Raw genomic sequence first — 23,264 nt, 5'->3', positions numbered from 1 at the left:
CCCCCCCAAATTTCTTGCCCCTCCCCCCAACCTCCAGTCCCTCTCGCTGCCCCTCCCCCACTCCCCTGGACCCCCCCCCCGCCCCTCCCCCAAGAAGCCGTCGGGCTTTGCCATTAATTTAATCTCAGGTACAAAATAGCTTCTGGGGGGGGGGGGGAGGGGAGGGGAGGGGGCGCACCCGCCCCTCCCCCACCCCCACACACACCGGGGGCCCGGCGGGGGGAGGGGAAGGGGGGGGGGGGGGGAGGGGGGACACGGGGTGGGGGGGGAGGGGCGGGGCGGCCGCAGGGCCCAGCACCATGATGGGGGTGGGGGCGGGGCGAGGGGGGGGGGGTGACAACCCGCCCCTCCCCCCACAAAGGTCAGGGGTCACCGGGTAAGGGGGGGGGGGACAAGGGGGGGGGGGTCACCGGGGTCACGGTGACCAAAACCCCTCCCCCTCCCTCCCACAGACCCCTCCCCTCTCCCCCCCCCCCCCCCGGGAGTCGGGGACCCCCGGCCCGACCCCCCCAATAAATAAAGCGACCCCTCCCCCCCCCCCCTCCCCGCGTATAAATTAAAAAAGAGGAAAAGAAAAGAAAAAAAAAAAAAACAACAAAAAAAATCATTTACAAAAAAAAACCAACCAAAAAAAAAAAAAAGAGCAAAAACCCAAAAGGAGGCTCGGGGAAAGGGGGGGAGGGGCACCCCAAGGCCCCTCCCCCCGCGGGGGGGCTCCTGCCGCCCCCCCTTTTGGGGGGGAGGGGGTAGCACAGGCCCCTCCCCCCTTTGCACCATGGTTTGGGGGGAGCCCCTCCCCCCCTTTAGAGACCTGAGCCCCACCCCGCGAGGGGGGAGGGGCGGAGGGGGCACCCCCCCAAAAAAAAATCCTGCCCCCTTCCCCCCCCCCCCCCCGTGCCCCTCCCCCCGGCCCGGACCCGTATGGGGGGGGAGGGGCGGCTGCTTTTGGGGGTGGGGCAAGTTTTTGGTTGAATCTTGGCAAGGGGTCGAACCCCCCCCCAAAAAAAAAGTGCCCCTCCCCCCCAGCCCCTCCCCCCCTTTAATGCTGAGGGGAGGGGGCGGGGACCCCCCCCAGGCGCCCCTTTGTGTTGGGGGAGGGGCACAAACGCCCCCAAGACGAGGGGGGAGGGGCGGGAGCGGAACCTCCCCTCCCCCCAACCCCCTCCGAGTTCACAGGACCCCAAAACGTGGGGGTGGGGGAGGGGGAGCAGAAAGACCCCCCCCATCCCCCACCGCGGGGGGAGGGGCGGCGGGGGAGGGGCTTTGTAAATTCCTAGAAATTGGGATTTTTGTATAAAATCGGAGTTTTCCACCCCCCCCGCGGCGGGGGAGGGGCGTCCTGCCCCTCCAGGCGATTTTTGGGGCGATTTCTCCGTGAATAAATAAAAAGTGTTCGTGGGGGGAGGGGCGGGGGGGCCCCCCCGGCCCCTCCTGTCCCCTCCCCCGCCGTGGTGTCCCCCCGGGGGGGGGGGGGGCCCAGGACTCATCTGGGGGTCGGCGGCGTCACCTGGGGGGGGGATGGGAACGGGGAGGGGTCACCCCAGCACCCCCCGTGGGGACACCGGGAGGGGACGGTCCCCACGCAGGTGTCCCCACCCCCCCCCCAGGTGTGTCCTGGGTGTGTCCCCACACCGGGTGTCACACCAGGTGTCACCTCACACCGGGTGTCACACCGGGTGTGTCCCCAGATTGAACCCCCCCCAGCAGCTGATTTTACCCCAAAATGATGGGAAATGGGGTAAAAACCACTCCAGGTTTGGGGGTTTTACCCTATTTGGGTTTTTTTTTTACCCAAAAGCTGCTCCTGGTTGTTGTCACTCAGCACCAGAAACCCCCAAATCCCCCCAAAATCCACCCAAAACTTCATGTGACACCCCCAGATCCCCAAATCCCCCCAAACCCTTGTGTGACACCCCAAGAACCCCAAATCCCCCCAAAATCCACCCAAAACTTTGTGTGACACCCCCAGATCCCCAAATCCTCACGAATTTCCCCCAAAATCCACCCAGAATCTTGTGTGCCCAGCTGCCCCCAGGTGTGTTCCCAAGTGTCCCCAGCTGCCCCAGGTGTGCCCAGGTGTGCCCAGCTGTCCCCAGGTGTCCCCAGGTGTGACCAACTGTCCCCAGGTGTCCCCAGGTGTGACCAGGTGTCCACAGGTGTCCCTAGCTGCCCCCAGGTGTGTTCCCAGGTGTGCCCAGGTCTGTTCCCAAGTGTCCCCAGGTGCCCCCAGCTGCTCCCAGGTGTCCCAGGTGTGCCCCAGGTGTCCCCAGGTGTGCCCCCAGGTGTCCCAGGTGTGCCCCAGGTGTCCCCAGGTGTGCCCCCAGGTGTCCCAGCTGCCCCAGGTGTGTCCCAGCTGCCCCCAGGTGTCCCCAGCTGCCCTCAGGTGTGTTCCCAGCTGCTCCCAGGTGTGTCCCCAGGTGTGTCCCCAGCTGCTCCCAGGTGTGTCCCCAGGTGTCCCCAGGTGTGCCTCCAGGTTCCCCAGGTGTCCCCAGGTGCCCCAGGTGTCCCCAGCTGCCCCAGGTGTGCCCAGGTGTCCCCAGCTGCCCTCAGGTCTGTTCCCAGCTGCCCCAGGTGTGTCCCCAGCTGCTCCCAGGTGTGTCCCCAGGTGTGCCCCAGGTGTCCCCAGCTGCCCTCAGGTGTGTTCCCAGCTGCTCCCAGGTGTGTCCCCAGGTGTCCCCGGGTGTGCCTCCAGGTTCCCCAGGTGTCCCCAGGTGCCCCAGGTGTCCCCAGCTGCCCCCAGGTGTGTCCCCAGGTGCCCCAGGTGTGCCCAGGTGTCCCTCACCAGGGTGAAGCCGTCGTAGATCTGCATCAGCTCCTCGGTCTTGTACTGCTCGAGGACGATGACGCCGGCCAGGCCGCCCCCGCGGCGCCGCGCGCAGCCCTCGCAGTGCACCAGGTACGTGTTGCGCCCGCCCGTCTCGCTCGTCACAAACAGGATGTTGAACACCTCCACCTGCGGTCAGCGGCCGGCCAGGGACACCCCGCGGCCACCGTGATGGTCAGTGGCCAGCCAGGGACACCCCGCGGCCACCGCGATGGTCAGTGGCCAGCCAGGGACACCCCGTGGCCAGGGCAGTGGTCAGTGGCCAGCCAGGGACACCCCGTGGCCAGGGCAGTGGTCAGTGGCCAGCCAGGGACACCCCATGGCCAGGGCAGTGGTCAGTGGCCAGCCAGGGACACCCCGCGGCCACCGTGATGGTCAGTGGCTGGCCAGGGACACCCCGTGGCCACCGTGGTGGTCAGTGGCCAGCCAGGGACACCCCGCGGCCACCGTGATGGTCAGCGGCCAGCCAGGGACACCCCGTGGCCACCGTGATGGTCAGCGGCCAGCCAGGGACACCCCGCGGCCACCGTGATGGTCAGTGGCCAGCCACGGACACCCCGTGGCCAGGGCAGTGGTCAGCAGAATGGCCAAAGACAGGCCAAGGCCACCCCAAGGCTGAGGCCACCCCAAGGCCATGGTCAACAGTGTGACAGTGACAAGGCCAAGGGTCTTGGCCATCCCAAAGACAAGGACACGGACACCGCAAGGCCGAGGCCACCCCAAGGCCATAGCCAATGGTGTGACAGTGACAAGGCCGAGGACACCCCAAGGCCGAGGCCACCCCAAGGCCAAGGACACCCCAAGGCCACCCCAAGGCCGAGGACACCCCAAGGCCAAGGACACCCCAAGGCCACCCCAAGGCCAAGGCCACCCCAAGGCCACCCCAAGGCCGAGGGCACCCCAAGGGCACCGCGAGGGCACGCCGAGGGCACGGCAGGGCGGCAGTGCCCGTGCCAGCCCGTGCCCGTGCCCGCACTCACGTCGCACTCGTTGCAGTAGTAGGCCGGCTCGTCCTTGACGCGGCCCTGGTAGGCGATCTTCTTCCCCGCGCGCACCAGGCTCTCGCGCTGCACCTGGCAGTGCTTGATGGACTGCAGCAGGCAGTACCTGCCCGGGGAGGGGACACCTGAGCCACCTGTGCCACCCTCACCAGGGACGGCGTCACCTGAGCCACCTTCACCAGGGATGGTGTCACCTGTGCCACCTGTGCCACCTTCATCAGGGACAGTGTCACCTGAGCCACCTCCCATGGGGACGTCATCACCAGGGACAGTGTCACCTGAGGCACCTGTGCCACCTTCACCAGGGACGGTGTCACCTGAGCCACCTGTGCCACCCTCACCAGGGATGGCGTCACCTGTGCCACCTTCACCAGGGACAGCGTCACCTGTGCCACCTTCACCAGGGACAGTGGCACCTGTGCCACCTTCACCAGGGACGGTGTCACCTGAGCCACCTCCCATGGGGACGTCATCACCAGGGACAGTGTCACCTGAGGCACCTGTGCCACCTTCACCAGGGACGGTGTCACCTGTGCCACCTTCATCAGGGACAGTGTCACCTGAGCCAGCTCCCATGGCGATGCCATCACCAGGGACAGTGTCACCTGAGGCACTTGTGCCACCTTCACCAGGGACGGTGTCACCTGAGGCACCTGTGCCACCCACTATGGGGACAAACAGCGTCACCTGGCACCCACTGTCACCCACCACAAGGGCATCATCTCCAGGGACACTGGCACCCACTGTCACCCACTGCTGGGGACAGTGTCACCAGGGTCTCACCCACCATGGGGCAGCCAAGCCACCAGTCCCCCTGTCCCACTGTGTCCCCATCCCATGTCCCTGTCCCCATCCCCACCCTCTCCCTGTCGCTCCTTCCCCCTGTGTCCCTGTGTGTCCCCAGCTGTCCCCGTGTGTCCCCAGGTGTCCCAGGTGTCCCCACTCACTTGATCATCTTGTAGAGGTCGGGGTCGCTGATCTTGACGGTCCTGGCCACGTTCCAGGACACGTGGATCATGGGCACGATGGACTTGACGTTCTTCACCTCATTCCACTCGTAGCGCTCCAGGGCCAGCTGGTACTGGTACGCTGGGGACAGCGGGGACAGCGGGGACGTCACGGCCACCGCGCCCCTGAGCCCCCCGGCCACAACACAGCCCCTCCCCGGGACGCTCCGTGCCCGCCGCGTGGCAGCGCCCACGGTGTGTCCCCAGTGTCCCCTGTGTCTCCATTGTCCCCTCAGTGTCCCCAGTGTCCCCTCACCGGTGAGTGGCCCCACGTTCCAGGCAATGTTGTTCCCCTCAATGTCCCCTCAGTGTCCCTGATGTCCCCAGTGTCCCCTGACCGGTGAGCAGCCCCACGTTCCAGGCGATGTTTTTGTCCCCTCACGATGTCCCCAATGTCCCCTCAGTGTCCCCAGTGTCCCCAGTGTCCCCTCACCGGTCAGTGGTCCCACGTTCCAGGCGATGTTGTTCCCCTCAGTGTCCCCAATGTCCCCTCAGTGTCCCCAATGTCCCCACGTCCCTCACCGGTGAGTGGCCCCACGTTCCAGGCGATGTTGTTCCCCTCAGTGTCCCCAGTGTCCCCTCAGTGTCCCCAGTGTCCCCAGTGTCCCCTCACCAGTCAGTGGCCCCACGTTCCAGGCGATGTTGTTGCACCAGCCCGTGGCCTGCACCCAGTGCACGGTGCCGGCGTTGATCCACACCAGGTCGCCGGGGCGCTGCACGAACCGGTACACCGGGATGTTGGAGCGGTACAGGTCCTCCAGGATGGGCCACCACGAGCCCGTCAGGTAGTCCACGCCGTGCCTGTGCCGAGGGCGTGGTCAGCGACAGCCCCGCCCACACCTGGACACACCCACAGAGCCCCGCCCGTTCCCTCCCAGCCCTAAATTCCTCCTCAGTGCTGGAAAAGCAGGGCTGGCCACGCCCACTGCACTTGGTCACGCCCCCATGTGTAGCCACACCCCTGCATTATCAGGACACACCCTCTGACTCCACCCAGGCCACACCCTCTTTTATGCAGACCCCACCCACCTGTCGCAGAAGGCGGAGCTGGTCTGCCATCAGTGCAACGCCAGTAACCCCACCCCTTTATGCCACACCCTCTTTATGCAAACCACCCCCGGTTTTATGCAGGCCACACCCATTTTGTGCAAGCCACGCCTCCTTTTATGCAGGCCACGCCCACCTGTCGCAGAAGGCGGAGATGGTCTCCCAGTAGTGCTCGTGCACCGCGAACCACTCGCAGTCGCCAGGGCCGATGTTGATGTTCACCGAGCAGAAGTTGTTGTTCTCCTGGTGGCCTGCGGGGGACGCTGTCACCGTCACTGTCACCGTCACTGTCACCTCGTGTCACCCCCGCTGCCCCCCCCCCAGGACATCGAGGTCGGGGGGCTCAGCCCGTCCCCACCGCTGTCGGATTTTGTCGCCTCCCACGAAAAAATCCCATAAAAAACCCCAAAAAGCAAAAAAAAAAAAAAAATTCCTCCAAAAAGCCCCCCAAAAAATCTCAAAAGAAATGGCAGGAATTCTGGAAAAAATCCTAAAAAAAGGCAAAAAATCCCCCAGGTGTGTCCAGGTGTTCCCCAGGCACCCCCACGTGTGTCCCTAACTGTGCCCAGGTGTGTCCCCAGGTACCCCCAGATGTGCCCAGGTGTTCCCCAGGCATGCCCAGGTGTTCCCCAAGTGTACCCAGATATCCCCAGCTATGCCCAGGTGTGTCCCCAGGTGTGTTCCCAGGTGTGCCCACGTGTGCCCAGGTGTGTCCCCAGGTATCCCCAGGTATCCCCAGGTGTCCCCATGGCACCCAGGTGTCCCCAGGTGTATCCCCAGGTGTGCCCAGGTGTATCCCCAGGTGTCCCCAGGTGTGCCCAGGTGTATCCCCAGGTGTCCCCAGGTGTCCCCAGGCATCCCCAGGTATCCCCAGGTATGCCCAGGTGTCCCCAGGCATGCCCAGGTGTCCCCAGGTGTATCCCCAGGCACGCCCAGGTGTCCCCAGGTGTCCCCAGGTGTGCCCAGGTGCGCGTGGCTCACCGGGGGTGCGGCTGCCGGGCACTTTCATGTAGAGCTGCACGGTGTTCATGCCCAGGATGGTGTGGCCCACGTGGCTCAGCATGTTCCCCGTGGAGGACACGCGCATGAACGCCGGCAGCTTCAGCAGCTCCTGCAGCTGCGGCTTCCACCTGCGGGGACGGGGGACAGCCGTGTCACCCGGGGGGTGGCACCCACCTGGGGGCACCGCCTGCCCCGGGGGGGCCACGCCCTGTCACCTGAGAGTGGCCCTGACCCCCTCACTGTCACCTGAGAGTGGCCCCGAGCCCCCCCACTGTCACCTGAGAGTGGCCCCGAGCCCCCAAATTCACCCCCCAGGTGTCCCCGCAGCACCCGCAGGTGACCCTGACACCCCCATTGTCACCTGAGAGTGGCCCCGAGCCCCCCCATTGTCACCTGAGAGTGGCCCCGAGCCCCCCTATTGTCACCTGCCGGGTGACACCCACCTGGGGGCACCGCCTGCCCCACAGGTATCCCCAAAATGTCACCTTGGAGTGGCCCCAACCTCCCCGGCTCAGCCCCCCAGGTGTCCCTGCAGCACCCACGGGTGACCCTGACCCCCCTCACTGTCACCCACGGGTGTCCCCACCCCTCCATTGTCACCCACATGTGTCCCACCCCCCACTGTCCCCCAGGTGTCCCCATTGTCACCCAGCTGTCCCCATTGTCCTCCACGTGTCTCCACCCCCCCCCGCTGTCCCCCAGGTGTCCCCCCGGTGTCCCCAGTGTCCCCCAGGTGTCCCAGCCCCCGCTGTCCCCCCGGTGTCCCCAGTGTCACCCGGTGTCCCCGCTGTCACCTCTTGGCGTCCGACAGGTCGATGTTGGTCCCGAACTTGATGATCTGGTGGGATTTCTGGTCGGGGGGGCTGGGGGGGACACGGGGTCACGGGGGGCGGGGACGGGGTCCCCAAGCGGGACATGTCACCCCCCCTTGGGTTTGGGGACCCCCCCGGGGACACCCTGGGGACACCAAGACCCACCCCAAAGGACGCAGTGACACCCTGGGGACCCTTTGGAGACATCGGGACCCCCCCCCCCAGTGACACATTGACACCCTGGGGACCCCTTGGGGACACTGGGACCTCTTGGGGACATTGGGCCCCCCCAGGGACACCCTGGGGACCTCTTGGGGACATTGGGCATCCCCCACAGTGACACCCTGGGGACCCCACAGGGACATTGGGACCCCCCCAAAGGACACCAGGACCCCTTGGGGACATTGGGACCCTCCCCCCGGGCGGGGAGGGGGTGACACGTTGTGCCCCCGGGATGTCCCCAAGAGGGGACAGGGGGTGGCCCCACCTGGGCGGGGTCTCGGTGGTGCTGTCGGGCTCCTCGGCCTCCTCGTCCTCGCTGTCCTTGTCCTCCTGTGGGGACAGTGCCACCTCAGCCCCCAGGTGCCACCTCAGCCCCCAGGTGCCACCTCAGGATGCTGGGGGACACCTGGGGACACTGCAGACACAGCCAGGCATTCCAGGGGACACTTGGGGACATCCTGGGGGCTCCGGGACACACCCCCAGCACACCAAGGGACACTCAGGGACACCAGGGGACACTTGGGGACACCAGGAGACACCTCAGAGCCACCAGGGGACACTTGGGGACATCCTGGGGGCTCTGGGACACACCCCCAGCACACCAAGGGACACTCAGGGACACCAGGGGACACTTGGGGACACCAGGAGATACCTCAGAGCCACCAGGGGACACTTGGGGTCACCCTGAGGACTCTTGGGGCTCCTTGGGGACACCAGGGGACACTCAAGGACACTCTGGGGACACAAGGACACGAGTCCCCTGCATCCCTGATGTCCCCTTGAGCCCTCTGTCCCCCGTGCTGTCCCCACCGTGTCCCTGTCCCCTCCCCTGTCACCTGCAGGGACTCCTGGAAGGAGCACACCTGTACTGGGCGTACTGGGAGATGCTGGTGTGGGGTCGCTGCTGTGTCCCTTGTCCCCGGGGTGTATCCCCTGTCCCCTGTGTCCCCTGTCCCCAGGATGTGTCCCCTGTCCCCAGGGTGTGTCCCCTGTCCCTGGGGTGTGTCCCCACGTGCCCCCTGTCCCCAGGATGTGTCCCCTGTCCCCAGGATGTGTCCCCTGTCCCCTTGTGTCCCCTGTCCCTGAGGTGTGTCCCCTGTGTCCCTGTCCCCGGGATGTGTCCCCTGTCCCTGGGGTGTGTCCCCACGTGTCCCCTGTCCCCCGGATGTGTCCCCTATCCCCAGGGGTGTGTCCCCTGTCCCTGAGGTGTGTCCCCACGTGTCCCTGTCCCCGTCCCTCACCTGCAGGGACTCCTGGAAGGAGGAGGCCTGGTACTGGGCGTACTTGGCGATGGTGGCGTGGGGTCCCTGCTGTGTCCCCTGTGTCCCCTGTCCCCAGGGTGTGTCCCCTGTGTGTCCCCTGTCCCTGAGGTGTGTCCCCTGTGTGTCCCCTGTCCCTGAGGTGTGTCCCCTGTGTCCCCTGTGTCCCCGTCCCTCACCTGCAGGGACTCCTGGAAGGAGGAGGCCTGGTACTGGGCGTACTTGGCGATGGTGGCGTGGGGTCCCTGCTGTGTCCCCACGTTTCCCCTGTCCCTGAGGTGTGTCCCCTGTCCCCGGGGTGTGTCCCCTGTGTCCCCTGTCCCCGGGGTGTGTCCCCACGTGTCCCTGTCCCCGTCCCTCACCTGCAGGGACTCCTGGAAGGAGGAGGCCTGGTACTGGGCGTACTTGGCGATGGTGGTGTGCGAGCGGCTGCTCTCGCAGGGCCACACCTGGCGCGTCCCCGACAGGTCCCAGTTCTGGTCCGAGGGCTGCTGCACCTGCGTGCGCACCTCGACCGCGTGCTCGCCGCTGGCCTCCACCAGGGTCTTGGTGCTGAACAGCCCCAGGTCTGCCAAAAAAAACCCCGGGTTTGGGTCATTCCGGGGTCACCGGGGGGATTGGGGGGTGGCAGGGGACAGGGACAGGGACAGGGACAAGGACAGGGACAGGGACAGGGACAGGGAATCTCCACCAGGGTCTTGGTGCTGAACAGCCCCAGGTCTGCCAAAAAAAACGGGGTTTGGGTCATTTCGGGGTCACCGGGGGGATTGGGGGTGGCAGGAGACAGGAAGGGTTAAATGGGGACAGGAACAGGGACAGGGACAAGGACAGGGATAGGAAATCTCCACCAGGGTCTTGCTGCAGGGGAACTTGATGGGGGGATCCATGGGAGAAGTTTGGGGGGTCCCTGTGGGGTTTTGGGGTCCCTGTGGGGTTTTGGGTGTTTTTGGGGTGTTTTTGGGTGTTTTTGGGGGTTTTTGGGGTTTTGGGGGTTTTTGGGGGCTCACTGAGGCGCAGGGACCCCGCCAGGCCCCAGATGACGATGATTGGGGGGGATCCATGGGGGAAGTTTGGGGGGTTCCTGTGGGGTTTTTGGGATTTCTGTGGGGTTTTTGGGGTGTTTTGGGGTGTTTTTGGGGTGTTTTGGGGGCTCACTGAGGCGCAGGGACCCCGCCAGGCCCTGGATGACGATGATTGGGGGGGATCCATGGGGGAAGTTTGGGGGGTTCCTGAGGGAATTTGGGGTCCCTGTGGGGTTTTGAGGTCCCTGTGTGATTTTGGGGTGTTTTTGGGGGTTTTGGGGTGTTTTCGCGGGCTCATTGAGGCGCAGGGACCCCGCCAGGCCCCAGATGACGGTGACGGGGGGATCCATGGGAGAAGTTTGGGGGGTCCCTGTGGGGTTTTGGGGTTTCTGTGGGGTTTTGGGGTGTTTTTGGGGTGTTTTTGGGGGCTCACTGAGGCGCAGGGACCCCGCCAGGCCCCGGATGACGGTGATGGGGTTCTTGGGGTCGGTGCAGAACTGCAGCAGCACGGGCGAGAAGGCGTCGCGTTTGCTCTCCAGCTGGGCGGGAACAGCGGCGGCCAATCAGAGACCGGCGCCCGACAGGGGGACCAATCACAGCCCGCCGCCCTCGGGCAAGGACCAATCGGCACCCGGCACCCGGAGAAAGGACCAATCACAGCGCAGCGCCCTCACACATGGCCCAATCACAGCACGCCATGGCCCACCCAACAACCAGGCCAGCGGCCAATCAGGATGCAGATGGTTTAAGGCATCAGCCAATGAGGATGGAGGTGGTTTAGGGCATCAGCCAATCAGGATGAAGATCGCCTGGTTCACCATTCACCAGCCAACGAGGATTCAGGTTTGGCTCACCAGCCAATCGGGATTGAAAGGCCATGACCCGGCAGCCAATCAGCAGCAAGATTCGCTGGGAAATTCTGTCCCCACCCATTGGCCAATCAGCAGTAGGGAGGCCCCACCCAGCAGCCAATCAGGAGAGTCTCCTATCCCATCGGCCAATCAGGGATGCTCTGGCAGATCCATCCCCTTCTGGCAGCCAATCAACAAAGAGCTGCCCATGATGGGCCAATCAGGACGGGAGGGATCCAGCCAGGGGCCAATCAGCAGAGAGAGGGAATCTGCCAGGGAGCCAATCAGCAGCAAGGATGCCCACCAGCCAATCAGGAGAGGGAACACCCTGGGATCCCAGCCAGGGAGCCAATCAGCAGGAAGAGAACCCTGCCAAGGAGCCAATCAGGAAGCAGGACCCTTCCCACCAGCCAATGAGCAGAGAGGACACCCTGGGACCTTTCGCAGGGAGCCAATCAGCAAGCAAGAAATCCAGACAAGCAGCCAATCAGCAGGCAGGGAACCCATCCAGGGAGCCAATCAGGAAGTAGGGGACCCATTGAGGGAGCCAATCAGCAGGCAGAGGACCCATCCAGGGAGCCAATCAGAAAGCAGGGGACCCATCGAGGGAGCCAATGAGCAGTCAAGAAACCCAGACAAGGAGCCAATCAGCAGGCAGGGGACCCATCCAGAGAGCCAATCAGCAATCAAGAAACCCAGATAAGGAGCCAATCAGCAGGCAGGGGACCCATCGAGGGAGCCAATCAGCAGTCAAACCCAAAGAGCCAATCAGCAGGCGGGGGACCAACTGAGGGAGCCAATCAGCAGGCGGGGCTGCGGGCGGCAGCCAATGAGGACTCACGTAGATGCTGGGCGTGGGGGGGTTGAGCTTGTCCCTCGGGAGCTGCTCCCGCGCGTCGATGCGCGGCTTCACCGACTGCGCGGGGCACAGGTAGGACTCGCGGAACGGCCCCTTCAGCCGCGCCTGCCTGCGGGGCAGCGCCAGTGGGACCCCGGAACACCCCAAATCCCCCCAGAGTCACCCCAGAATCCCCCCAGAATCCCAAAGATCCCCACCCCGGAACGGCCCGGACATCCAGAATCACCCAAATCCCCCCAAAATCCCCCCAAAATCACCCCAGAATCCCAAAGATCCCCACCCCGGAACGGCCCGGACATCCAGAATCACCCAAATCCCCCAAAATCCCCCCAAAATCACCCCAGAATCCCAAAGATCCCCACCCCGGAACGGCCCGGACATCCAGAATCACCCAAATCCCCCCAAAATCCCCCCAAAATCACCCCAGAATCCCAAAGATCCCCACCCCGGAACGGCCCGGACATCCAGAATCACCCAAATCCCCACAGAATCCCAAAGATCCCCAACTTGGAACTGCCCGGACACCTAAATCCCCCCAAAATTCCCCCAAAATCCCTAAGATCCCCACCTCAGAATGTCCTGGACACCCAGAATCACCCAAATCCCCAAAAAATCCCGAAGTTCACCAACTTGGAACGGCCCAGACACCCAGAATCACCCAAATCCCCACAGAATCCCAAAGATCCCCACCCGAGAACGGCCCGGGCACTCAGAATCACCCAAATCCCCCCCAAATCCCAAAGATCCCCACCTCAGAATGTCCTGGACACCCAGTATCTCCCAAATCCCCCCAAAATCCTCCCAAAATACCAAAGATCCCCACCCTGGAACGGCGTGGACACCCAGCATCGCCAAATCCCCCCAGAATCACCCAAATCCCCCCAAAATCCCAAAGATCCCCACCTCAGAACTGCCGGAATGCCCAGAATCCCCCAAATCCTCCCAAAATCCTCCCAAAAATCCCCACCTCGGAACAGCCTGGACACCCAGAATCGCCCAAATCCCCCCAGAATCCCCAAAAATCCCCACCTCGGAACAGCCCAGACACCCAGAATGGCCCAAATCCCCCCAGAATCACCCAAATCCCCCCAAAATCCCAAAGATCCCCACCTCAGAACTGCCGGAACGCCCAGAATCCCCCAAATCCTCCCAAAATCCCCCAAAAATCCCCACCTCGGAACAGCCCAGACACCCAGAATCACCCAAATCCTCCCAAAATCCCCCCAGCATCCCAAAGATCCCCACCCCAGAACGGTCCCGGGCAGACAGAATCACCCAAATCCCCCCAAAAACCTCAGCGGGATCCCCCCCCAATCTCCCCCGTGACCCCCCCTAAACCTCAGCGGGACCCCCAAAACCCCCCCCCAGAGCCCCCCCCCACTCACTTGCTGGCCCGCACCACCTCGGCGGCGCTGTGCCGGATGGTCAGCTGAGCCAGGGGCAGCCCCCGGGGCTCCGCCGCCTCCGAGGCGTCGCCGCCGGGGCCCCCCCCGAGCCCGGGGATCCCCCCAGGCCCCCCGGCGCCGCTCTCCACCTTGATCAGGCGGATCTTGAGCTCTTTGGGGGGCCCCTCGCCCAGCGAGCGCAGCTTCAGCAGGTCGGCCGAGCTGACGAAGGCGGGCGGGGGTCCCGCGGGGGGAGCCGCGGGGGGGGCGCCGTTGCTGTTGTTGGGGGGACCCCCCCCTTTCGTTTCCAGCCTGGGGGGGGGTCCCCCTTTCTCCTGCACGCCGGGGCTCTGCAGGTCCAGCGTGGCCAGCACGGGACGCTCCCGCTGCTGCTGCTGTTCCCGCTGCTGCTGTTCCCGTTCCCGCTCCTCTTTCCGGGGGTGCCGGCGCCGGGGGGGCCCCCGGCGGAGATCCCGGTGGCGCGAGGGGGGGCGGCGGTGACGGCGGCCGCCCCCCGGCCCTAATTTCGGGGGGGTGTCCGGCGAGGGGGGGCTGGGCCGGCCGGCTTGCTCGGCCAGGGTCTCGCAGGCCCGGCTGATCTCCTCCAGCGCCTCCGACTCGCTGCGGCCCGGGGGGGGCACGGCCAGCGCGGGGGGGCCCCAGCCGGGGGGTGAGGTAGCGAGTTGGGGGGGCGTGGGGGGGCGTGGGGAAGGGGGGGTGGGTTTGGGGGCGCCGCCCCCCCCGCCCCCTGCGCAGGGCTTTTCGGCAGGAGGGGGTTTGGGGTAAAAAGGGGAGGTTTTGGGGTCGTCCCGTTTGCCGAAGGGGTAAAGGCGGGGGGGGTCCGGGGGGTCGCCGTGGCCCGGGGGGGCCCCGAAAGGAGGGGCTTTGGGGCGGGCCAGGAGTGGGGGGGCGGGTGGGGGGGGTGGGGGGGGCGGGGGAGGGGGCGGGGGAGGGGCGACCCCCCCCTCATCCTCCTCCTGCCGGATGGACTCGTCCAGCATCTTCATGATGTTGGCCAGGCCGTCGGGCAAGATTTTGGCAAACTCGGGGGGCTCCTCGAATTGATCGTCCAAGGGGGGGGCCCCGAAATCGAAGAGGCGGGGGGGGACCCCCGGGGGGTCGGAGGAGGGCGGGGCAGGGGGGGGTAAAGGCGGGGGAGGGGGCTCGGGGTGCGGGGGGGTGGGGGGAGGGGCGGGGGTGCTCTTTGGAAAGGGGACCCCCGAAGAAATGGGGGGGGCTGGGGGCGGGGGGGGGCGCGGGGGAGGTTCCTGAGGCATCGGGGGGGCCCTCGGAGAGGGGGGGCGGCGGTAACGGGGGGTGGGGGGGGGTCCCCAGCCAAAAATCGCCGGGGGGGGGTTGGTGGTGGTGGGCGGGGGGCTCCTCCTCCTCTTCCTCCTTGTCCGGGTAAGGGAAAGGGGGGGTCTGGGGGGCGCCCCCCCCCGTGCTGGTGGTGCTGGGGTCCGGGAAAGATCCCGGCGACCCCCCCAAAGGGGGATCAGCCCCCCCCGCCCCCCCCTTGGGCGGGGGTCCCCCGAAAAGGATCTCGTCCAGGGGGTCACCCCCCCCCGGGTCCTTCAGCCAGGGCAGGGGGGGGGCGGGGAGTGGCTCCTGGGGGGCGCAGCAGGGGGGAGGGGCGGGGGGCAGGTGGGGGGCGGGGACCCCCCCGCTGGCCCCCCCCGGCCCCGGCGGCTCCGGAGGTTGGTAGCGGTGGTCGGGAGCCTGGGGGGACATTTGGGGACGGGGGGGGACCCTGAGTGAGACCCGGAACGGGGGGGGGGGGGGCCCTCCTGTGTCCCCCCCACATCCCTGCACCCCCCCTTCCCTCCCTCCCTGTGTCCCCATCCCCGCTGTCCCCGTGTCCCCCCCGTGTCCCCATCCCCACATCCCCACATCCCCCCTATGATGCCCTCATCCCCGTGTCCCCCCCCGTGTCCCCCCATGGTGTCCCCCCTCATGTCCCTGTGTCCCCCCCCGTGTCCCTCCCATGTCCCCTCTGTGTCCCCATGTTCCCCCCCCATATCCCCCGCATGGTGTCCCCCCCGTGGTGTCCCCATGTCCCCCCAGCAGTGTCCCCATGTCCCCCCATGGTGTCCCCATCCCCGTGTCCCCCCCCATGTCCCCCCATGGTGTCCCCGTGTCCCCCCGCAGTATCCCCATGTCCCCCCCAGTGGTGTCCCTGTGTCCCCCCCGTGCTGTCCCCATGTCCCCCCGTGCTGTCCCCATATCCCCCGCAGTATCCCCATGTCCCCCCTGTGCTGTCCCCATGTCCCCCATGGTGTCCCCCCTGTGCTGTCCCCATGTCCCCCCATCGTGTCCCCTGTCCCCCCCGTGCTGTCCCCATGTCCCCCCCGCGGTGTCCCCGTGTCCCCCCGCAGTGTCCCCTGTCCCCCCCGTGCTGTCCCCGTGTCCCCCCCCGCGGTGTCCCCATTTCCCCCCCCGCAGTGTCCCCATGTCCCCCCCAGTGTCCCCGTGTCCCCCCCCCACAGTGTCCCCGTGTCCCCCCCCCGCGGTGTCCCCGTGTCCCCGGTGTGGCACTCACGCCGCGGGGGGGGCGGGTGCTGGTGGCGGGGGTCCGGGGGGGTGCCCGGGGGGGGGCACAAGGCACGCAGGCGGTCGGTGCTGCTGGTGAGCGGCTGGGGGGGGCGGGGGGCGCCCCCCCGGCCCCGCTGGCCCTAAGGTCACTTGGGAGGGGACCCGGGGGGACACACGGGGACGGCCGGGGGGGCACGGGGGGGGGCGGCGGGAACGGGGGGGCCACCAGCCGCTGCTCCTGGGGGGGGGACAGAGGGGACAGCGGTTACGGGGGGGTGGGGACATGGGGGGGACATGGGGGGGACATGAGGGACATGGGGGGGACATGGGGGGGACATGAGGGACATGGGGGGACAGCGGTTAGAGGGGGATGGGGACATGGGGGGGACATGGGGGACATGGGGGGGACACTGGGGACATCGAGGACATGGGGAGATTGAGGACATGGGGGACCTTGGGGACACGGGGGAGGTGACATGGCGGGAACACAGGGAGGGGTGACACAAGGGACACACAGGTGACACTCAGGGGGTGACACAGGGACGGTGACACTGGGGGGGGTGACACAGGTGACACTCAAGGGGTGACACAGGCATGGTGACACAGGGACGGTGACACAGGGACGGTGACACAGGTGACACTCAGGGGGTGACACAGGGACGGTGACACAGGGACGGTGACACGGGGTTGGTGACACGGGGTTGGTGACATCGGGGGGGTCCCCACCTGTCTGTCCGGGTGGCGCCGGGGGGGGGCCCAGGCCTCGGCTGGGGGGAGGGGGCTCCACAGCCCCGGGGGCAGCGGGAACGGAGGGGGGGGCCCAGGGGGGGGCCCGGGGGGGGGCAGCGCCCCACAGCCCCCCTGGGGACAGCGGGGTCAGGGGTGGCACGGGGGGGACCCCTCAGTGCCCCCCCAGACCCCTCAGTGCCCCCCAGGACCCCTCAGTGCCCCCCCAGACCCCTCAGTGCCCCCCAGGACCCCTCAGTGCCCCCCAGAACCCCTCAGTGCCCCCCCAGACCCCCTCAGTGCCCCCCCAGACCCCTTTAATGCCCCCCCAGACCCCTCAGTGCCCCCCCAGATCTTTTTACTGCCCCCCCAGACCCATTTCACCCCCCAGACCCCTTTACTGCCCCCCCAGACCCATTTCACCCCCCAGACCCCTTTACTGCCCCCCCAGACCCATTTCACCCCCCAGACCCCTTTACTGCCCCCCCAGACCCATTTCACCCCCCCAACTCCCCCTTTACTGCCCCCCCAGACCCATTTCAGCCCCCCCATTAACCCCCCAATTGCCCCCCTCGTTTTTCCCCTTTCACCCCAATTTTTAACCCCCCCCAGACCCCTCAGTGCCCCCCCCCCAGGACCCTTTAACGCCCCCCGCAGCCCCTCCCCCCCCCCCCCCCAAATTCCCGCCCCTCCCCCACCTGGGGGCTGCCGCTGCGGCGCCGTTTGAGGGGGGTGGGCAGGTCCTCGGGGGGGGGCGGGGGGGGCTGGGCGGGGGGGAGGGGCTGCCCCGCGGGGGGGTCGGGGGGGGCCGCCCCCCTCTTCAGCTGCGCCCCCCCCCTTTTGGCCGGGAACGTCCTTTTCTGGGGGGGGGGGGAGGGGAGTTGGGATAAGGGAGGGGATTTTGGGGGGGGGGGGGGGGAGGGGCGGCATCACCCCCACCCCCCCCATTCCCAGTGCTCCCAGTAAGGCCTGGTCCCATTCCCAGTGCCCCCCCGCAATGATCCCCTGAGCCCCTCCCCTAATTCTTCCCAAAATCCCCAAAAATGCCCAAAAATCCCCAAAAATCCCCAAAAATCCCCCCCAGCCCCTTTAACCCTCCCAATTCTCCCCAAACATCCCAAAATCCCCTCAAACACCCCCAAAATCCCCTCCCCAGCCCCCCAGTTACCCTCTAACCCCCCCAAACAGCCCCAAAATCCCCCCCAGCCCCTTTAACCCCCCAAAATTCCCCCAAAATCCCCCCCAGCCCCTTTAACCCCCCGAAATTCCCCCAAAATCCCCCTATGCCCCTTTAACCCCCCCAAATTCCCCAAAAACCTCCCAAAATCCCCTCCCCAGCCCCTCCAATTTCCCTTTAGCCCCCCAAATACCCCCCAAAATCCCCCCAAACCCCTTTAATCCCCCCAAATTCCCCCCAAAATCCCCCCCAGCTCCCCCAAATCCCCCTCTAACACCCCCAAAATCCCCTCCCCAGCCCCCTAATCCCCCTCTAACCCCCCCAAATTCTCCCCAAACACCCCAAAATCCCCGCCAGCCCCCCCAAAATCCCCTCCCCAGCCCCCCCAAATCCCCCCTCTCACCTCAGGGTGCAGCAGGCTCCAGACCTGCTGGAGGGGGGGCAGGGCCCGAGCCCGGGGGGGGGACACAGGGCCCGGGGGGAAACTCCAGAGCTGGGCCTGGGGACACGGGGACACCTCAGGGACGTGGGGACACCCTGGGGACACTCCCCAAGGACATGGGCACACCCCCAGGGACACCCCCAGTGACACGGGGACACCCCCAGGGACATGGGGACATCCCCAGGGACACCTCAGGGACATGGGGACACCCTGGGGACATGGGGACACCTCGGGGACACCTCCAGGGACACCCCCAAGGACATTGGGACACCTCGGCGACACCCCCCAGGGACACCTCGGGGACATCCCAGGGACACCTCAGGGACATGGGGACACCTCAGGGACATGGGGACACCCCCAGGGACACCCCTCAGGGACATGGGGACACCCCAGGGACACGGGGACACCCCCAGGGACACCCTCAGGGACACGGGGACATCCTGAGGTCAACCCCCAGGGACACGGGGACGCCCCGGTGCCACCCCTGGGAACGATGTCCCCACCTGCCACTGTCACCTGCTGTGACCGCAACTGTGGTGGCATCAGGGACACAACCCAGCCCCTCCCGTGTCCCCTCAGTGTCCCCACACTGTCCTCTCAATATCTCCTCGATGTCCTCCTCTCAATTGTCCCCATAATGTCCCTCCAGTGTCCCCTCAATGTCCCCTCCCTGTCCTCTCAGTGTCCTCACAACGTCCCCTCACTGTCTCTAGTGTCCCCTCACTGTCCCCCCACTGTCCCCTCAATGTCCCCCCACTGTCCCCTCAATGTCCCCTCACTGTCCCCTCAATGTCCCCTCAATGTCCCCCCACTGTCCCCTCAATGTCCCCCCACTGTCCCCCCAATGTCCCCTCACTGTCCCCCCAATGTCCCCCCAATGTCCCCTCAATGTCCCCTCACTGTCCCCTCAATGTCCCCTCAATGTCCCCCCAATGTCCCCTCGCTGTCCCCCCGATGTCCCCCCAATGTCCCCTCACTGTCCCCCCAATGTCCCCCCAATGTCCCCTCAATGTCCCCCCAATGTCCCCTCGCTGTCCCCCCGATGTCCCCACCTGCTGCAGGCGCCCGATGCGGGCGGCGATGTCCCCTCGGTGGCCACCGATGACGTCCCCGCGGTGGCCGCCGTCCCCCCCATGGCGGTGGCCGATGTCCCCTCGGTGGCCGATGTCCCCGGGCCGGTGGCCGCGGTGCCGCCCGTGGTGGCAGCTCGGGGGCTCCTCCAGCTCGGGGGTGGCCTCGGGGCCGGGGGGGTCCCAGGGCTGCAGCGCCCGGACACAGCCCTGGAGGGGGTCCAGGGGGGCCCGGGGGGGGGCTCTGGGGGGGACATGGGGACATCTGGGGGGTGGGGCTCACAGGGACCCCCGGGGACCCCCCAAAATGGGGATCTGGGGGGGCTCAGCCCCATAGGGACCCCCAAACACAGCCCTGGAGGGGGTCCAGGGGGGCTCGGGGGGGGGCTCTGGGGGGACAGGGGTGACATGGGGACATCTGGGGGGGCTCAGCCCCATAGGGACCCCCCAAAATGGGGATCTGGGGGGGTTCTGCCCCATAAGGACCCCCCAAAATGGGGATTTGGGGGGGTTCTGCCCCATAGGGACCCCCAAACACAGCCCTGGAGGGGGTCCAGGGGGGCCCGGGGGGGGGGCTCTGGGGGGACATGGGGACATCTGGGGGGTGGGGCTCACAGGGACCCCCGCGGAACCCCCAAAATGGGGATCTGGGGGGGCTCAGCCCCATAGGGACCCCCCAAAATGGGGATCTGGGGGGGCTCAGCCCCATAGGGACCCCACCAGGACCCCTTTTGGGACAGGGGGTGACACATTTTGGGGGGCAGGCGATACATTTTGGGGTACAAGTGACACATTTTGGGGGTGTGACACATTTCGGGGGTACAAGTGACACATTTTGGGGTACAAGTGACACATTTGGGGGGTAGGTGACACATTTGGGGTACAAGTGACACATTTTGGGGTGCAGGTGACACATTTGGGGTACAAGTGACACATTTTGGGGTACAAGTGACACATTTGGGGGGTAGGTGACACATTTGGGGGGTAGGTGACACATTTGGGGTACAAGTGACACATTTTGGGGGGCAGGTGACACATTTTGGGGGGTCAGCACTTACCCCGGGGGGTAGAAGGCCTTGTGGGGGAGGGGCGGCCCCCCATTTCCGCTGGGGGGGGGCGTCAGGTGGGGGGGCAGCGGCGCCGGGCCGAGGCTGGAGGAGCACCTGGGGGGAGGGGAGGTCAGGGGGGGACCCCGGGAATGGGGGAGACCCCAAAAATGGGGGAGACCCCCCCAAAAATGGGGGAGACCCCCGGGAATGGGGGAGAACCTTGGGAATGGGGGAGATCAGTGTGGGGGTCAGTTGGGGGTCAAGGGGTCACAGGGGTCAGTTGGGGGTCAGTTGGGGGTCACAGGGGTCAGTTGGGGGTCAGTTGGGGGGTCAGTAGGGGGGTCAGTAGGGGGTCACAGGGGTCAGTTGGGGGTCACAGGGGTCAGTTGGGGTCAGTTGGGGTCAGTTGGGGGTCACTGTTGGGGTCAGTTGGGGTCACTGTTGGGGTCAGTTGGGGTCACTGTTGGGGTCACAGGGGTCAGTTGGGGGTCACTGTTGGGGTCAGTTGGGGGTCAGTTGGGGGTCAGTTGGGGTCAGTTAGGGGTCACTGTTGGGGTCAGTTGGGGGTCAGAGGGGTCAGTTGGGGGTCACTGTTTGGGTCACAGGGGTCAGGTGGGGGTCAGAGGGGTCAGTTGGGGGTCAGTTGGGGGTCAGTTGGGGTCAGTTGGGGTCAGTTGGGGTCAGTTGGGGTCAGTTAGGGGTCACTGTTGGGGTCAGTTGGGGTCAGTTGGGGGTCACAGTTGGGGTCAGTTGAGGGTCACAGGGGTCAGTTGGGGGTCACTGTTGGGGTCAGTTGGGGGTCACTGTTGGGGGTCAGTTGGGGGTCACTGTTGGGGTCAGTTGGGGTCAGTTGGGGTCAGTTGGGGGTCAGTTGGGGGTCAGTTGGGGTCAGTTGGGGTCAGTTGGGGGTCACAGTTGGGGTCAGTTGAGGGTCACAGGGGTCAGTTGGGGGTCACTGTTGGGGGTCAGTTGGGGGTCACTGTTGGGGTCAGTTGGGGGTCACTGTTGGGGTCAGTTGGGGGTCAGTTGGGGGTCAGTTGGGGTCAGTTGGGGGTCACTGTTGGGGTCAGTGGGGGTCAGTTGGGGGTCACTGTTGGGGGTCAGTTGGGGGTCACTGTTGGGGGTCAGTTAGGGGTCACTGTTGGGGTCAGTTGGGGTCAGTTAGGGGTCACTGTTGGGGTCAGTGGGGGTCAGTTGGGGGTCACTGTTGGGGTCAGTTGGGGTCAGTTAGGGGTCACTGTTGGGGTCAGTTGGGGTCAGTTAGGGGTCACAGGGGTCACTGTCGGGGTCCTACCTGGGGGGCGGCAGCCAGGCCCGGGGGGGGCAGCCGGCCCAGCCCCCGCCGCAGCCCAGGCTCCCCACGGCGAAGGGGTCCCGTCCGGCCCGGCCCCCCAGGGGCTCCACGGCGCGATGCATCGGCCTGGGGGGACACGGGGGTCTGTCCTGCCCCACAGACCCACCCCATAGACCCACCCCACAGACCCACTGATCCATCCCTGCCCCATAGATCCACCCCACAGCCCCACAGACCCATCCCTGCCCCACAGACCCACCCCACAGCCCCACTGATCCATCCCTGCCCCACAGATCCACCCCACAGCCCCACAGACCCATCCCTGCCCCACAGACCCATCCAGACACCTGTGACCGGTGACCCACCTGCCCCACAGATACCCCTTAAACACCCCCATAACCCCCAAAACCAGCCCCCATGACCCCATAAACAGCCCCATAACCCCCAAAACCAGCCCCACAGACCCCCAAAACCACCCTCGTGACCCCATAAACAGCCCCATAGACCCCCAAAAACCACCCCTGTGACCCCATAAACAGCCCCATAGACCCCCAAAAACCACCCCTGTGACCCCATAAACAGCCCCATAGACCCCCAAAAACCAACCCTGTGACCCCATAAACAGCCCCATAGACCCCCCAAACCACCCCTGTGAGCCTACAACAGCCCCATAGACCCCCCCAAAAACCCCCCAAACCACCCCTGTGACCCCATAAACAGCCCCATAGACCCCCCAAACCACCCCCGAGCCCCCCACTCACCACTCGTGGGGCGGGGGAGGGCTGGGTCCCCCCGCGGCCCCCCCGTGGGGGGGGGAGGGGGCGGCTGCTGGGCGGGGGCGGCCCCTCCCTCACTGCCGCATACACCTGGGACAGGTACGGGCACTCAGGGGAGCCGGGGGCACCTGGGGGCACCTGGGGGCACTTGGGGGGCACTTGGGGGGCACTTGGGGGGCAGGGGAACGTTTGGGATCAGCCCCGGGGCAGCTCTGGGGCACTTCTGGGACAATTCTGGGGCACTTTTAGGGCAGTTTTGGGGGAGTTTTGGGGCAATTCTGGGATAATTTTAGGGCAGTTCTGGGGCACTTTCAGGGCCGTTTTAGGAGAACTTTTGGGGCAGTTTTGGATCAATTCTGGCGCAATTTTAGGGGCAGTTCTGGGGCACTTTCAGGGCACTTTTAGGAGGACTTTTGGGGCAGTTTTGGATCAATTCTGTGGCACTTTTAGGGACAATTCCGAGGCAGTTTTAGGGGCAGTTCTGGGGCACTTTTAGGGACAATTCCGGGGCAGTTTTAGGGGCAATTCTGGGATACTTTTGGGGCAGTTTTAGGGGCAGTTCTCGGGCACTTTTAGGGCATTTTTGGGGCAGTTTTGGATCAACTCTGGGACAATTCTGGGGCAGTTTTAGGGGCAGTTCTGGGGCACTTTTGGGGCATTTTTGGATCAATTCTGGGACAATTCTGGGGCAGTTTTAGGGGCAGTTCTGGGGCACTTTTGGGGCATTTGTGGGGCAGTTTTAGGGGCCGTTCTGGGGCACTTTTAGGGACAATTCCGGGGCAGTTTTAGGGGCAATTCTGGGATACTTTTGGGGCAGTTTTAGGGGCAGTTCTCGGGCACTTTTAGGGCATTTTTGGGGCAGTTTTGGATCAATTCTGGGACAATTCTGGGGCAGTTTTAGGGGCAG

At 65.9% G+C, this 23,264-nt stretch overlaps 1 protein-coding gene across 1 annotated transcript; it reads right to left on the bottom strand.

Moving 5' to 3' along the window:
- On the bottom strand, positions 1–22,422 carry KDM6B (lysine demethylase 6B). The gene is given in 22 exon segments (XM_053968576.1): positions 1–1,507; positions 2,783–2,953; positions 3,805–3,931; positions 4,773–4,914; positions 5,446–5,633; positions 6,016–6,130; positions 6,861–7,009; positions 7,676–7,744; positions 8,181–8,245; positions 9,537–9,742; positions 10,630–10,735; positions 11,889–12,015; positions 13,292–14,555; positions 14,557–15,010; positions 15,831–16,061; positions 16,550–16,684; positions 17,248–17,409; positions 18,130–18,225; positions 19,221–19,482; positions 20,297–20,401; positions 21,582–21,707; positions 22,343–22,422. Coding segments are annotated over 21 exon segments (4,320 nt in total). The 5' UTR covers positions 21,704–21,707; positions 22,343–22,422; the 3' UTR covers positions 1–1,483.
- Positions 22,423–23,264: the final 842 nt, after the last annotated feature.

This window comes from Vidua chalybeata, chromosome 36 (assembly GCF_026979565.1).
Source record: "Vidua chalybeata isolate OUT-0048 chromosome 36, bVidCha1 merged haplotype, whole genome shotgun sequence".
NCBI lineage: Eukaryota > Metazoa > Chordata > Aves > Passeriformes > Viduidae > Vidua > Vidua chalybeata.
Note: the sequence above shows the minus strand (reverse complement) of the source record. Positions and strands in the feature narration are given on the sequence as shown.